This window comes from Oxyura jamaicensis, chromosome 1 (genome assembly GCF_011077185.1).
Source record: "Oxyura jamaicensis isolate SHBP4307 breed ruddy duck chromosome 1, BPBGC_Ojam_1.0, whole genome shotgun sequence".
Lineage (NCBI taxonomy): Eukaryota > Metazoa > Chordata > Aves > Anseriformes > Anatidae > Oxyura > Oxyura jamaicensis.
The window spans coordinates 75,635,507-75,650,994 of NC_048893.1; the positions used below are offsets into that span (position 1 = coordinate 75,635,507).

The 15,488-nt window shown below is 38.4% G+C and overlaps 1 protein-coding gene across 13 annotated transcripts in view; it reads right to left on the reverse strand.

Annotated features, from left to right (window-relative positions):
- SOX5 (SRY-box transcription factor 5) overlaps positions 1-15,488 on the reverse strand; it is a 657,473-nt gene that overhangs the window by 27,009 nt on the left and 614,976 nt on the right. For 10 of the 13 annotated variants that reach the window (XM_035311618.1, XM_035311591.1, XM_035311614.1 and 7 more), the window contains 2 exons: positions 7,816-7,993; positions 2,907-3,079 (listed from right to left, as the gene is read on the reverse strand). In XM_035311618.1, coding sequence (XP_035167509.1) covers positions 2,907-3,079; positions 7,816-7,993 — 351 coding nt within the window. The remainder of the gene's footprint in view (positions 1-2,906; positions 3,080-7,815; positions 7,994-15,488) is intronic. The other 3 variants (XM_035311645.1, XM_035311569.1, XM_035311576.1) reach the window with 1 other exon arrangement.

Genomic DNA, 15,488 nt, shown 5'->3' on the forward strand with positions numbered 1-15,488 from the left:
ATCTGGCTGTCCACAAGGATCAACCCGTCTGGGAACAGGAGCTAGGTAACAGGTCATGTATACATGTGGAGAAAAGCCTCGAGAGCTTTAACAGGCTCCCAAAGGTGATTTCCAGTCTTGAGCCTGTCCAGCCACCCCTGCAAATAAATCCCTACTGATAGACTAAGTTACATGTTCAGAGGCATAAATGACCTACTTTCATTGGTAGGCTGCAATAGCAACAGAAGACTCGAGAGGTCTCAGAGATCCAAGCCTCCCTAGCTATAGTAGCTATCACAGCAAAGAAGGGAGGAAAACCTGAGATAGCCCCAGACCAGTACTTGTTGCACATAAAGACTGAGATAACTCTGAAGGAAAGAGTGATCTTTCTTCTACACAAGTATCAATGTAATATACATTTCTAATTAAACCCTACAGTTGCTTTAGAGAAATTTTCAGCTGAGCTGAAGTTTTTTCTTCCTGCTACCATGTAAAAGAACTTCTCCCTGCCCTCCACAAGCCCACCAGGAGGCATGAATTAGAGAGGAAAATAAACTTCAACCCGGGTTGAGGGTGAGAAGTGAAAACAGAAGGGGCAAGGAGAATCCCAACAATAGGAAAGTAACAGAATAAAGTGAATGCAGATGGTTCCACTCCTGTTACTTAATCAAAAGGCTGTGCAGAGTCACTAGAGCCAGCATAAAGTCATGTGTTAGAACAACAGCTGATCTGTATTAAAGAAGATTAACTCCCAGTGCTATGGTGGAGGGCCTGGGATTATTTTATGTACTTCCAGTGCCGAACAAGCCGTCAGCACAATTACTGCCCTCCGATGTGAATGACTGATCTGTAACCACAGCTAAACAGCATGCTGCTTAGGGGCCTGGGTGCTTCATGAAGATGAATTTCCATACCATCAAAGTGCTTTTAATGGGCTTGCTGATCCAACCACAAGGCCTGCTTTGCAAGTATATAGAACTCAGGATGAAGGCTTCCTGTCCAAAAGGATTTGGTCGGTTGTCATTTGACAATTCCCAGCCAGCACAAGGGAGGAGAGGGGGGAGATAGGTAGAGTTGTCTCTGCTTTGGAGGATTAAAAACAAAACAAAACAAAAAAAAAAGGAAAGAAAAAAAAAGGTACAGATGCTTTCTGAATGCAACCAACTGCTGTATCCACAGCTGAATTCAATGCGCTTAACAAATAACAGCAATTTAGCTATGCTTGCAAGGAATAGCTTGAGTCACTTTGCATTAGCATCTGGCTGAGTGTTAAAGTCATTTCTACATGGGGAGCAGAGAAAAGAAATTTCTGCTCCGAGCATCCTTTCAAGAATGCTTAAATATTTGAATATAAATTCCTTTGTGCTTGTGATCACTTCTTATATCTGACACTCTGCTTTTCCCTTTTCCCTTCTGGTACTCTTCTATGTGAAATGCCGTAAACATGCTCCATCCCTCTCTTTCTTTCTTTCTCCCTGTACCAATGCTCTTATAAGAGAGACTGTATGTGCTGCCGTATACCTATTACACTGACCTCTTTTTTCCTTCCCCTTCCTCTCCAGAAAGTGCATGAAATTGGAGTCATTTCTACATCATTTATATCCAGGACAGGCTGATGAAAAAAGTACAGTAGTGAGAGACTCACATGGACATTTAACATTCATTCCCCAGACTGCTGGCTTCTCGCAGCTTATTGATCAAACTCCATCTAAAAACAGGGAAAATGGAAAGCTATCCAAATTAGCAATCTGCTCATTCTGGACAATATTGTTTGACTCACAAGCTTCCTAGGATGACTGACTTTCAAGTTTCTGCTAAATAGCTGATCATTTTTATTCATTCTATTTATCTGCCCATCTCAGCGATTCACGCAAGGCCCTACAGTGAAAAGCCCTAGAAGAGGTTTCAGTAAAATTCAGTTTGCACCAAATGCAGCAACAGTCATTTTAGCTGTACAGAACAATAAAAGCTGTGACATCTCAGAAGATACTGCAGAGGGAAGAGAGGAATTGAGGAGGGAGTCTTGTATGCACATAATGTTGAGACACACACAAGAGTTGGGATGTGTATCTTAAACAGCAGGATTGTAAGTACAGCTTACTACAAACGTGGAAACAAGGACTGGCTGATGTATTTACTCTCTGCAAGCCAAAACAGTGCATGGAAAGACATCAGCTATTTCCAGAGAAAAGCAGGAGATCACACTCTCTTCAGCAGATGTGATAGATAGAGCACAGAAATTTTCTAGAGATACTGTTGCTATGTTGTTACAGTACAACTTCACAGGCCAGCTCAAAAGTGGAAGGCAGTAAGGCCCATGCATTCTGCTGCTTCCACATTTTTACTGCAAATATTTGGTGCATTTTATCTTGTCAATTCTCCATTTTTTCAATTCTGTTAAGTCATCTAACGTGACGTGACAGTGCTACATTGCAATGGTCACAAAATATAATATATGACAATCTCACAAGGCTAAATACCCAGAAGCTGAGCCTGACTATCAGCAAAGCTTATGCTCCTAAAGAAGCTTGAATATTTTCAAATCCGGCTCATCTCACAAACACATGTAAGCATTTCCATAAAGCAAGATTTCCACTTAGACCCAGAGATTTCCAGTATCACCTTGCCATAATACATGTTGACAGGCTGGAACAGAGAATTAGTGGCCTCCAAAGTTCTTATGAGGGCTTTAACCATTTCTGCTGCCTCCCCCTCTCCCCAAAGTTTCTCCACATCTTTCTCTCATGTCAACTTTTGGTTGTGGTTTTAATTTTTCCTTTTGCTTTTTTGAAAGAACCAACTATTTTCTTTAAAATTGTGAAGAAGAAAATAGAGCAAATAAAGGGAGGAAAAAAGGGAGAAGAAACTATGCAAGTAAAGGCAAATGCAATCTCTAGGGGTTTGCAAAGGAAGACTCAGACACTGACCTTTTCTGTCCTGCAGTTATTGAGACCCAGGCTATTCACAACAGCCACCTTCCCGTCCAGCACCTGTTGTTCTCTCCGAAGTTGCTCCTTCATCTGCCGGGCTTCCTGAATTGCCTTGGTAACAGCATCATGGTCATTTAAATAACCTGACGATGTGATAGAAGAAAGGATGTCTTAAAAAAAGAAAATTACAAGAAAACACTTTAGCTTTCATAGATGAAATTCATCAGTATTTCATCATTATTCATGAGAAAGAATTAAAAGGCAATGCCCACAAACCTGCCTAAGCTTTGTAATTCTGTTACTGTTATGGTAGAGCCACCTGGATATAAAGCATGAGGAACATCAGTGCCAGAATCATCTTCCTGACATCTGATCCCATTAGTATCAATATTTCCTTGACATTGTAGAGGTTAGCTCTGTGGTTTGCATGCAGCAGGATGTAACTGGATAAGAGTTAGGGGAGGCTTTGATCATGCCAGCAATCCCAAACTCTTAAAAATAGATGGTTTTATTCTTCTCCATCTTAAAACTTGTGAATACATTACAATAAACCACAGGTGGCAGTGGTTTGTTATAGATATGAAACATAATGGCTGGGAAGAGAAGCCTCATCCCCTGCCTGCTCCCCACCACCACCTGTCATTCAGAACTGCACAAGAAACCACAGCTACACAGACCTACATTCCCACTCCTATTCACGCCACTAATAGTAGGTCAAACGTCCACTGTTTTGCTGAAAATTCACAGCCTAGGGCTTAGCCTTAGTAGTCGCTGAATTATTTCCTTTTAAAATGTTACAAGCATCACCAACAGAGCTAATACTATTTAATTTTAAATGTGACACTTCGTCATTTTTTTTCTTCAGCGTACTGTACATTATACTTATTATGATCTGCATGTGATTTGCAGGATAGAATACTGATGGGAGATTCCAAGCCCCAGTCTATTTTTCAAACATTAAAGGAGAGGCTAATATCTACCCATTTCCCTCCCCCTCTCCACATACACTCACGTGCACACACACTTCTTTCTGTCTTTTAACTAGGGCATAAAAATGGCATAAAATGAATCTGTAATATGAAATTGCCCAGAAAAGGGACTTCTGTTTCTGACATGAGGCTAAATCTAACCAGATCCATTGGTGAATTGTGACAGATGGAGGGACTGTGAGACAGAAGGCAGGCACTAATCACACACAAAATGACCGGCTTGCCTCAACATGTTCCGTGGATTCCAGCAAACTTTACACCCTAATCCATTTTTAGAACAAAAAACATCTGGGCCATAAATCCTCTAATCTGCCAAAACACGCTATTAAATCCCATGATTTGTTGAAAAACACTAAGATTAAAGAAAGGAAATATAAAATGGCTAACTGCCGTGTTAGGAAAGTGTTATTAATACTCTTTCTTTGTCTCAATTATGAATGTTCTGTTCCTAAAGAGCCTTGTCTAATCATGTCAGATTACACATCCTTGTTGTATTGCTAGACTCTTCTATCTGATCCACTGATTGCCAAAAAACGTAGGACATTGTCTTGCTGCTTAAAACATTTCTGGGGAAGAAGCTGATGTCAGATTAGTTCACTGCTGCACTGCTACGAGGATTTCATTTGGGGTTTGGGCTTGATTGTTTTTTATTTGTTTGTTTGTCCTTTTTAGATTACAGATGCAGTAGGCAAAAACTAAAAAGAAAAGTTCTGTGCAGTTTGACTGTTGCTAATTTTACTAACGGGTAGACTTTTAAATGAACCAACTTGATCCACATTGCTTTTATCAACTGTCCCTGTTCAGCAACTCCCAGCCAACAGATTTCCATTAATTACAGCTTTCCCAGTGTAAGAAAGGATATAACCTGCACCAACACATATCCACCAGTTGACTTTTTTTAAAAAACATCCATTTTAACAACTTGCTTGGTTTCTTCCCCACTTTGCATCTGTTACTGATGAAGCTTGCATGTAGTCAGAATAAATTAAAAAGGAAGCAAACAAACAAACAAACAGTAGTATTACTGCTGCTTGTGCTCTTGATTAGGCTAGGTATAATACTTTCAATCTGTAATATAGCTGAATTTGCCTAGGAACTGGAATTCATGCCCTTCTCCAGACTATTTGGCTTTTCCTGAATGCTGCTATCTTTGAGACAGTTTGGCACATGACAGTGAATAAAAGCAAGCACTCCTTATGTTTTTCAGTAGCTGCCAAGACGCTGGTGTGCAGAGAAATGATTAATATAGAAGCGAGTTGAATGTAAATTATTGTTGTTTAGGGTAGGTGGTGAATTATTGACAGAGAGGGGAACCGCATTACATAAAATGCACTTAGTTACAAGGATTGCCAAACTAGCATAGAGATGTTGAAGATAATGGCAAAGGGCAGAGAGAAGTCATTTCTATTTTTAGTACACGGGCATATGCCTGTTCCCACAAAGAAATGCTTGGATTTAAAGTCATACATGAAGTCATGACATTTGTGACTGCTCAGTCTGTAGCAGAATTTATACACTATAAGGAAAAGTATTATGTACGTGTATGCCCAACTGCAGCTACACTTTTAATCACAGGAAGGTTTAAGTTTATATTCCCCAGACAAAACAGAACATACATGAGCATTTCTGCATGCTACTGGAACCAAGCAGCCTGAAGAACTGCTCTCAGAGAATGGTTTTAATTTGAAGTTAGTGGCAGTGAAAGGTGACAGCTCGGCTACATCCCAACAAGGTGGGCCAGGCACATCTAGGTCAGACAACCCTTTTCTTGCATTGACAGTCCCGGTCATTCAAATGGTGGAAATAACTCTCTGGCAAGTAACTGCATATTTCTCAGTGACCTTTCCTGGTGAGATCCATCTCTCAAGATAAAAAGTATACCAGTCTCTCTACCAGTCCCTCATAGTACCTTTATTAAAATGCTATCAAGCTGTTTTGGTCGTGTAGCTCCTACTGGAGGGTGACTTAAAATTTTATGTTCATTTTTTCTAAGATCACCAAATGGTTTCACTATGGTAATGACCTATAATTTTGGTTGGACCTGACCGAGCAGTTAGCAGGAACGGACTCTGTGAAGTGTTCATAAGCCTTTTCTTCTTGTAGTCCTCCATAAGGAATAGAGTTTTGTCAGGAGTAGGCTATGTCTGTCCAGTTCCTGCTCCACAGTTAGAGATTCCTTATCTTATATATACTGTATGCACAGTTATACTGTTCAGCAACCTCAAAAAGTCACTTTCTATATTTGTAGATAGGAGATATACAGCAGTGAACTCTATGTCATTAACAATAACTTAAGTATGTTATCTTTTGCTCCACAGTTTTCCATGGTTTATTAATGGTATAACACATTAATTCTTCTTACAAGAGTGACCTTTAAAGCTTCATTCATCCTCACAGCTTTTATCCAATTACATTATTACTCTTTACAGGTACAGCATTTCAAAATCTGCATTTTGTTAAAAGAAGTAAATTGCAGGGGTCTCAAACCTACGAAAAATATCAGGTGTGTAGCGAAAAATGATTGAAGAGGAGAGAACAAGAGATGTCCCACCACTGAGATGCAGGTCAGGTGCTTAATACCACATCTTAATGTGGTGCTCAGTCTATTGAGGACAAAAAATTTAATGTGAAAAAACTGAAATTTCGTGCACTGTACATGGAGAGCAGTAGAGCCAACCAAATGAAAGATGAAATATGTTATTATCTACCAATGTTAAACAGTGTAGGGTTATTAAGAATAATACATGCATTAACAATTAATGACGGGATATTTATGAAATATTTACACAGTTGTAACTTGTCATACCAAATAAAGTTATTTTCTATAGGGCACAGGAGCGTATTTACTGTCTGATATACGTAACTCTCATCAACATTAGCAATAATCTTGTATACAGTGTTTTGAACACTGAACATAACCGTTCAGGTAGAACATGGACTACAGAGAGCTTGGAAGAGACCCACAGAGAAACAAAATAGTTCCACTACATAGCACTAAGATATCATGAAAGTTGCTTCTGATAGGTCTGACTCACAGTTTCATTCATTCTCTGTGCCATCTCTGAAAATGGCCAACTGGAGATGTTTCACAGTAGCAAAGGTACAGCAGTCTATATCAATTCTCGTAGCACAATTTGACTTATACATTGAAATCTTAGTTCATATTACTCAATTACTTCTTGGAATAAAATGTTTCAGTTAGAAGGATGAAGAATGGGATGTGTATATTTTTTACTTACACACATGCAAAGAGCACTCCCTTTAAAACACAGGACTTGCAAAATCACTGCTAGGACCATTATTATTTAGATAGTCTATAGGCAAAGAGGTAATATTGACAGGAGGAAAAATTAATGCTATTTTCTGCCACAATGTTAAAAGCAGCCAGTCAAGACTATTCACAAGATACATCATAAATCTGTTTTTTTTGAATAAAGCTGGTAATTGTTTTGCTAGTTAGACTGAGATAAAATAATGGCCCATGCAGTTTTTTAGTGGACTAAACATTAAGCCTGTATTTTGGCAAAGATGTATTTGCATATGTAGACATTTATTTATTTATTTAATTTGATTCATCACCTGCTTTTTTTAAGATGATGTGGTATAATATCACTTATCTTTAGTGCCTGCCATTAGACAGGTGTCTGTCTTTAGTGTATGCTGTTAAACACACAGCATTTATTTACCAGTATTGATAAGGCATTATGTGAAATAACACAGTATTTTGTTTTCCAAGTCTGTAAAAGTTAAGATACTCCTCTTGAAATGCTAAGTCTGTTGCATATTCCTTATTGGCATCAACAAATGCAGTGTTATGGTCAGCCTCTGACAGTTCATACACTGCTGTCTGATAAATGCCCATTTTCAGATAACACCTATTAACCATTATGAGGAAGGTCAAATGAAAGTGAGCTTACCTATTGTGTTAGCTCTGGCCGAAGGACTAGCTAATGTTGCTGGCACAGAGGATTTTAGTGAACTGGCCCCGCTACTTATTCTCAGAGTTGGCATATGAGGAGAGGTGGGTGATGTGGGAGACTTGCCATCAGATGTCTTGGGTTTGGCTGAAAGGTTCAGAGGCTGGGCCACTTCATCCTATGATAAGCAGAAGATAAAATAGTGTTATCAAAAAACTGCTGTTGGCACACCACCATCCAAGCAATTCAGCTGTTTTCAGCTCATATGAACCTCTAAACCTGTAAGGTTGTATGAAACATATTAAGATCACATGTGATACCACCTTGGCATTTCAGATCAGAACTGAGGTGACTGATGGATTGGTAAATGAGCATGATACAATCTGAGAACGTTCTCCATTCACACTTTGTTTTTAAGAACCGTCCCTGAAGAAACTCTTCATATTAGTGCTTCTATGATGAAAATTAAGAGTATTTTTATAGTTATATTTTATTATTATTTTATTTTATTTTAAACTTAATATGGATGGAGAGAATTTTTACTTAAAATTCAACCACTACCATCCAAATTGGGCAAAAATGATTGAGTAGGCTTTATTGTTGTTTCTTTGTTGCCTTTAGTGTTTTTTTTTTTCTTTTTCTTTTTTTTTTTTTCTTTTTTTAAACTTGTCCTTTCCTCTGAACTTCCAGGCTTAGAACTGCAAGTACAAAAATACCGTGAGAAACATAACAGTTCTTTCCCACCACAACAAGAGTGCAGGGAGAACCTGCCATTTCCTTTCACAAAATTTGAAACAATAACCTGGATAATGCTGCATAAGCCCCTGTATTTTCTCATCTTTTCCTGAGCTGGATTTCAGGATTTCAGTAATCATTACAATGCAAAACCAGAATATCTGGGTGACATTTCTTTCAGGGTAATTGGAATTATTCCTAAACCTAGCTTGATTATATATAGTAACAGACAGTGCTATAGAACACATTAAAATTCAAAGTTATGTGCTTTTCTTTGACCATAATAGCAAGGAAAAAACAAAACAAAACAAAACAAAAAAAAGAGGCAAGGCAGAAAAACCTTTTCAGCAAAGGGGATACTTTAGAAATTACTTTAACTGACTTTTAAGTAACCAGAAATAATGTATATTGTATTAGAACCATGTAGATATCATCTTTGCTCTCCTCTCAAACTGACTTTGGAAAACCATCCCTTAAGCAAAAGGAAGTGCTACAATACACGATGCTATTTCAGCTCCAGGCACTGAAGAAGTTGATTCTGATCTCTGTAAGTTTTAAGTACATTCACTCTTAAAGAATTATTCCTGACTCACAACAATGCAATGCTGACTGGAATTAGACTTACAATGTTTGAGTGCTTTACTGTTACTGTTAAGGTATTTGCAACTACTATCATACAATACTGACTCTTTTCCACAGAGAGTGGTGTGCTGCAGTAAAGAAGGAATTTTATAGTCAACTGTCATATGTAGAAGTATGATTAGATGTATGTCTCCAAATACAAGACAATTTTGAAAAGTAGTGTTATATAACTTTTCAATTACCCTAAAGAAACAAGCTCTGAGCTAAGCACTTTGGTTATGTTTGATCGTTTTTAGTAGACTACAGTAGTAGTAGACAAAAGTAGTAAAATAGTAGATAAAAGTAATCGTAAAAAAAATAATTGAAAAATTTGTAAAGATTTTTGTAGTAGTCATAGTTAAAAATAAATTAAAGCTTGGCAAACAATTGTGTCAAGAACATAGTGACCAAAAGTGTCATCCTTGAAGTGGTGTTTAAGCCATCCTAGTTGCAACTTGTGCATAACAGTAAAAGGGAAAAAGCAATGGATTAAATTGGTTGTACTCTCAGACTCATCTATTGTATTCTCAGAAGGCAAAGTTCTGTTGATCTTCTAGGAGACTTAAGCTACTGGGTTTAAGATGTTGCCCAGTTCAATCAACATTTGACATTATAAGGTCATTCCTTACAGAAATACAAATCCAACTGTATTAGAATAAAATAGATTAAAATACATTGAGTGGAAGGGGACTTGCTCTGCTGTTCCATTGATTTCAATTAAAAAAAATCCCACAACAGTGCAACTATAATATTGTTATATCAGTACTGAGACAATTACATAAAAGTCTAAGTTCAAACTAACCAGTGAACCAACCAAACACAGTGACTGACGTGTGCCAGACAAGGATCCCTGAAGTCGTCTATTTGAAAGACAGTATCAGAAGCACTGCAAACCTGCCTACAGACTTGTTTCAGTTCAATTCAAGAAGGGTTAGTTTCTATGTATATTCAATTCTTGACCTCTATTCTAAGCGTCAACAAAAGGGGCTAATTAGTTTCAGATAGAGTAGTAAAAGCTGCTGCATACCCTCTGGCCAATGGAAATCGGTCTGAGAGTAGCACTTCAGTTCATATGGACCAACAAAATCATTGATGGCAAGGGCTCTCACTCGCACTTTAATCCCTGGGTTATCCTGTCCTTACAGTTTCCTTCCCTTCACTTGCTCCCTCTCCCTTTCCTCAGTTTTTCTGTCCCACTTTTTTAGCCTGGTATGAAGGTGAAGTCTTGCGCATATCCACTACAGAACAATGGTTTTGGTTTCATTTAATGCCAACTTAGAAACAGGTGAGATGTTTTCTCGATTGCAGACATCCTACGATGAAGCTGTCTATGCTGTAACTATTCTTGGTAGTAAGAATGCTCTTCTTCATTCAAGTCAGCACAAATCAGCTTCTCTGGAGCCAAGAAGTATAATGTCTTGTGGACGTAATAGAAGTTGACAGTTCCAGAGCTGATAAACGTCATTCCAAGTTGCCCCTTCATTCACTTTCATTGTGTGTTCAGGCTAATGGAAAAGTAATTGGAGGTCACAGAAGCTTGGTTCTCATACAATGGAGTAAGTAAACAGATTTCCGATATTATATATATTTACAAAATGATATTACTTCACTGTTTGGTCTTCATAACATTACTTCTTTTATTTCAAAGAACATTCTGAAATTCTCACTGGAACTCAAATATATTAAAAATTCAGGCAGAGAGTTTAGAAATCCTATGCTGAACCATGAGTTGATAATAATTTAAGTTATCTCCTTAACCACAGTGGAACCATGGAGTCTAAAAAATATCTGGGAGACAGGTAATAATATGCAATTGTGTTAAATATGAAGATGACTGTTAGGATCTTCAGTTCTATACTCAGTAAACCATTTTACTCTTTATCCTATCTGCAGACATAAATTCAAAATTATCTGGATGAGTTCCTATTCTCTGCTCTTCCAGTTTAAATCAAGTACTGCACCGTCTTCATTCTTGAATTGCACCTGTGTAACTTAGAGGAGAATTGGGTGTTGACCTAATTTTGTTTTTGACTATAAAATCTTTCAGTTAACATTCTGTAACATTATAGATTAGCAGGCTTCACTTTCAGGTATGTCAAAATTGCATATAGTTGCAGCACAAAGACAGCTAGTGCAAATAAGAGTAACAATAATAATTAAAAATAGACGTAGCATATTCACTCCAGGTAGATTGTATCTTTATAGTCAGGAGATTTGATTTTATGCAGTGGAATACTGGGCACAGAACCTAGAACTACTTGCTGCACTTAGTTTTTATTAGAAAAACCTCAGGATTAATTGGTCCCTGACTTTTTCTGACATGCAGTTACTCTCAGATGCCATTGGTAAGGATTTTTTTCAAGCCAATGTTGTTTAAAGGGTTAAACAAAATCGAAAATTTATTTATATATCAGCCAAAACGATTAATGCTTAGAGCAGAGGACATTAAGACCCAAAAGGCTTGTAATAATATAAACACAGATGTGATGAAAGTAAAATATGATCTTGATTAAAGGTTATGAAATGTTTCCTTTAAAGTAGCATATTTGTCTAGCCAAACAAAACACACGCACAAATAAATGTAGAGAATAAAGCATAAGCAAAAAGACACAATGAGGGGCAATTGGGGCTAACAAAATGAAGCACCCACAGCAAGAACAAACCACTGGTAAAAGATTCCCATCCCCTGTATCACAGCAGTAAGAGCGGTTATAGTTGCTACTTTAGGGAAAGCTGGTGCTTTGCTTCCCAGATGAACTAGTCTTGGAGACTGAAAAGCAGGTGTGTGGGGCGGAAGAACTTAGACAATCTGGATTTTATAATCTAACTTCTTTTCACATATTTTAAAGATTGGAATACTATTAAAATAAAGTTACTGAATTATTGTACTGTAATTTAAATCCAAGTGGGGCATCCCACTGTGGCACACTCTGAAGGTCCAGGTTGTACGGTTTATTACAAAATTATGAACTACTCTGTGTATCATCTGACTGGCTATACAAATGTGATTAAATGGCCTGGCATAAGCACAGCCTAGCATGCTCTACTATAGAGGCTTTTCATGACCTCTGGGAACACATTTGCCACATCTTGCTGCCTATTTAAATGACCTTGACAGTACAAATTACAGCCAAATGAGTAGAAATAAGGAGCTGGAGAGGAGGTTTCTAAAAGAATGCACCTACCACCTCACCAGAAACAAAGCCTCATTCCTCCACCCTGTTTCTGTTTCTTGGTGATCTTCATTTCAACAGAAATGCAAAATACAGAGCACTCACTGGTGTGTCTGGGGCAGAAGACAAACATGCTATTGTTGCACACTGAACAATGCAGCCCCATCAGTGGTTTGCTTATATGTTCAGTCTCTTGCTCATCCAGAAACCACTAACCAACATGTAATTGAAACAGAGGTATGACAGCATATATGCAAATACAATCCTTCAGCATCATTGTCCCTTCCAGACTACAGTTGTCCACACGCTCACACAAATATACTGGCAGCTTTCTTCACATTCCCTCCCCTTCCTCTGAAGCCACTCATGGTGAAATTATCAATAGTGATAATAAGAAGCCGAGAGGTATTTGTGAAATATGTTGTATAAATGAATCATGCTGCTGATATTATCCTCACTGATGAAATAATTGTATTAAATTAAGCAGGGATGTTCACATGACAGGATGGGTGAATTAGATAATGCTCATCTGCAGCTGCACCTCCTCCTGCCACATTCTCAAGTTTTGATTAAGAATAATGTGTCCCTTCCTGCAAAGGTGGAAATTTCTCTAACTACATAGAAAGAAAGAGATGCAGACTTATAAACAAGCATCTCAGTCATGACATGATAATATACACAACAGAATTATTCTTCAGGTGCAGAGAATTCACTTTATTCTCCTGTATCTCTTGTCCATGAGTTTGAGGACCAAGCATAGAAGGTACAACCAGACTCTTGTCAGGAAGGACAAGAAAGGCACCAAAGATAAGACAGAAGGCAAATATTAAAAAGAACTGTCTCCTTTCTTCCTTGTCCTGCGAAGTGCACAGACTTTTTGTTCTGTGATAGATGCAGTAACATCTCAGCCTTAATTTATTTAAAGCAGATTTTTTTTTTTTTTTTATGGTGTTGCTTTGCTGAGTGTCGTTCTTCAAACATGCTTTCAGAAGCTGGACACTTCCTAGACTTAGCACGTGTTACCCAACCACAGTTAATGCTTCCAGTCTTTACTGATATTGCCCAAATATTCCTACTCACGGGACTCAAAACTAAGGATTTATGAGAAGCGTTGGTTTTGTTCTATCAGTTGCTTCTTTTAGGGGACTACTCAAGGACAAAATTACTCCCAAATGCTGATTCATAAACAGGACAATTCTTGCACAGCCTCCAGTCCTGTTCAGGGGCCAAAGTGGTGTGACAACACAAACTTGATCTTTTCTGTTCTGTAATACAGGTGACACAAGTTTTTTGTTTGTTTGCTTGCTTGCTTTTCCCTTTCCTTTTCTACAACACTATGGGCTCTCACTGAGGTTATTCTCCAGGGACTTTGTCCTCTCAGAAAGATCCCTAATTTCTTCCCCTTTCATTTTTCTTTACAGGAAGACAAACTGAAAGGAAAGAAGTGTGCAGTTACAAAGACTAATTTGCTGCCCTGGAAACCCCATGTTTTGATTTTTCCTAGTCCACATGTTGTCAAAGGAAAGAGCTGTTGGGTGTTTTTCCCTTTGTATGTAGTACTGTTGTTTCCAGAATTTGTACACAGGATTCACAAACAGTCACAGGAAGAACAAAAGAGGAGCATGCAAAATGACCTGTCTCTAAACATGGAAGGCCCTAGGAGCTGTATGTTTCCCTCTGTTCCCCACAACCTTTTGTTCTGGATGTACAGTGATTACTTTGTAGTATCACCCTATTTTCTGACCCACAAAATACAGATGCAGAAATAACAGAAGACCAAATGCCAAATAAGCTTAGGATCACTTTAGTCCTCCAGTTAACTCAGATGTGGAAGAGTGTGGGGGCAGTTTCAGCTGCAGAGCAGCCTAAACCCCAGATCTGTGTAGGGAGCTATGTATCTCTTCCTTGAAGTCTACACCCAACTGTGATCTGGATATTGCATACCATCTGGACAGGACTGTGCACACAGAATGCTAAAAACAACTCCAAAAACTTCTCAGGAAAGACAATTGCTACACTGGGACCTAGTGTCCCTTTTGGGGTCTCCTGGAGCTCAAGGCAGACTGTTTGGCCAACAGAATACATCAGGGAACAAAACTTAGCAAAATGAGAATACTTGTGTTTACTCAAAAGTCATTCATTTAGTTTCTAAAATCCTCAGAGAAGCATCCTCCAAACCATACTTGCAGCTTCTGGCTTGCTTTGGACTGCCAAAACACCCATCATCTTTGTGAAGTCTCCTGGTAATCTCCACAAACAGCACCATGTATTTGAGGAAAGTGGTTGGTATGAAGTTTCCGGGCTATTTTTGCTTGATCATGAGTTTTCAGTTACACCTCTAGAGAAACCTGATGACTTATGGATGCTTATCGCCAATCAGATCCAAACTTCAAACATTCATTTTCATCCATACAAAAATAACTGGCTTACTCCTACTGACATCATTCTTCTGTTTGGGCACTTGCTCTTCTTGCTCTTCCTCTAGGCCAAAACAAGATGAAGTGAGAGCTGCTCAGGACTCAGTGCATGGATTTTCAGTACAGCATGAACCAAAATTGCAGGAACAAAGGGCATTCTGCATTTGCTTACACCTCACAGTGAAAAGCGTCTTCTTTTTCTGCGTCTCTGAATGAGTGAAAATTTAACTCAATAGCCTCATATACAAAACAACAACAAAACAACAACAAAAACTTCAGCAAAGCTTGTGAGAAGGGTCCATATTGACTAAAGAGCTAATGCAGAGAAAGACTGGCCATTTGAGATTCTGCTAGTCCAGACTTCAGGCCAAATTTAGGTTCTTTAGCTAGCTTTTTGCTTCTAATAATTATTTTCCAGCTGTACTTCTCACATCACTGCTGTACCTCCCTATTTGGTATAATGCTAATAATGAAGTGCTTCTCTAAGATGGCTCAAGTCAGTCACTAAGCAGGAAGAGTGACTTAGGCATGGGTCGGCAAGGACCAACACAGACATTGCAAGTCTTCAGGGGAAGCCAACAACTATTTTTTCATGCTTTTAACCATGTAAATTACTTCAGTTGAAGTAAAAACCATTAAAGAGAATCATGGAGTTGCAGGGGACAAGAGGAGAAAGGTTATTCCTAAACAGAATGTTTCTTCCAAAGTGCCCCCACTGAAATACATG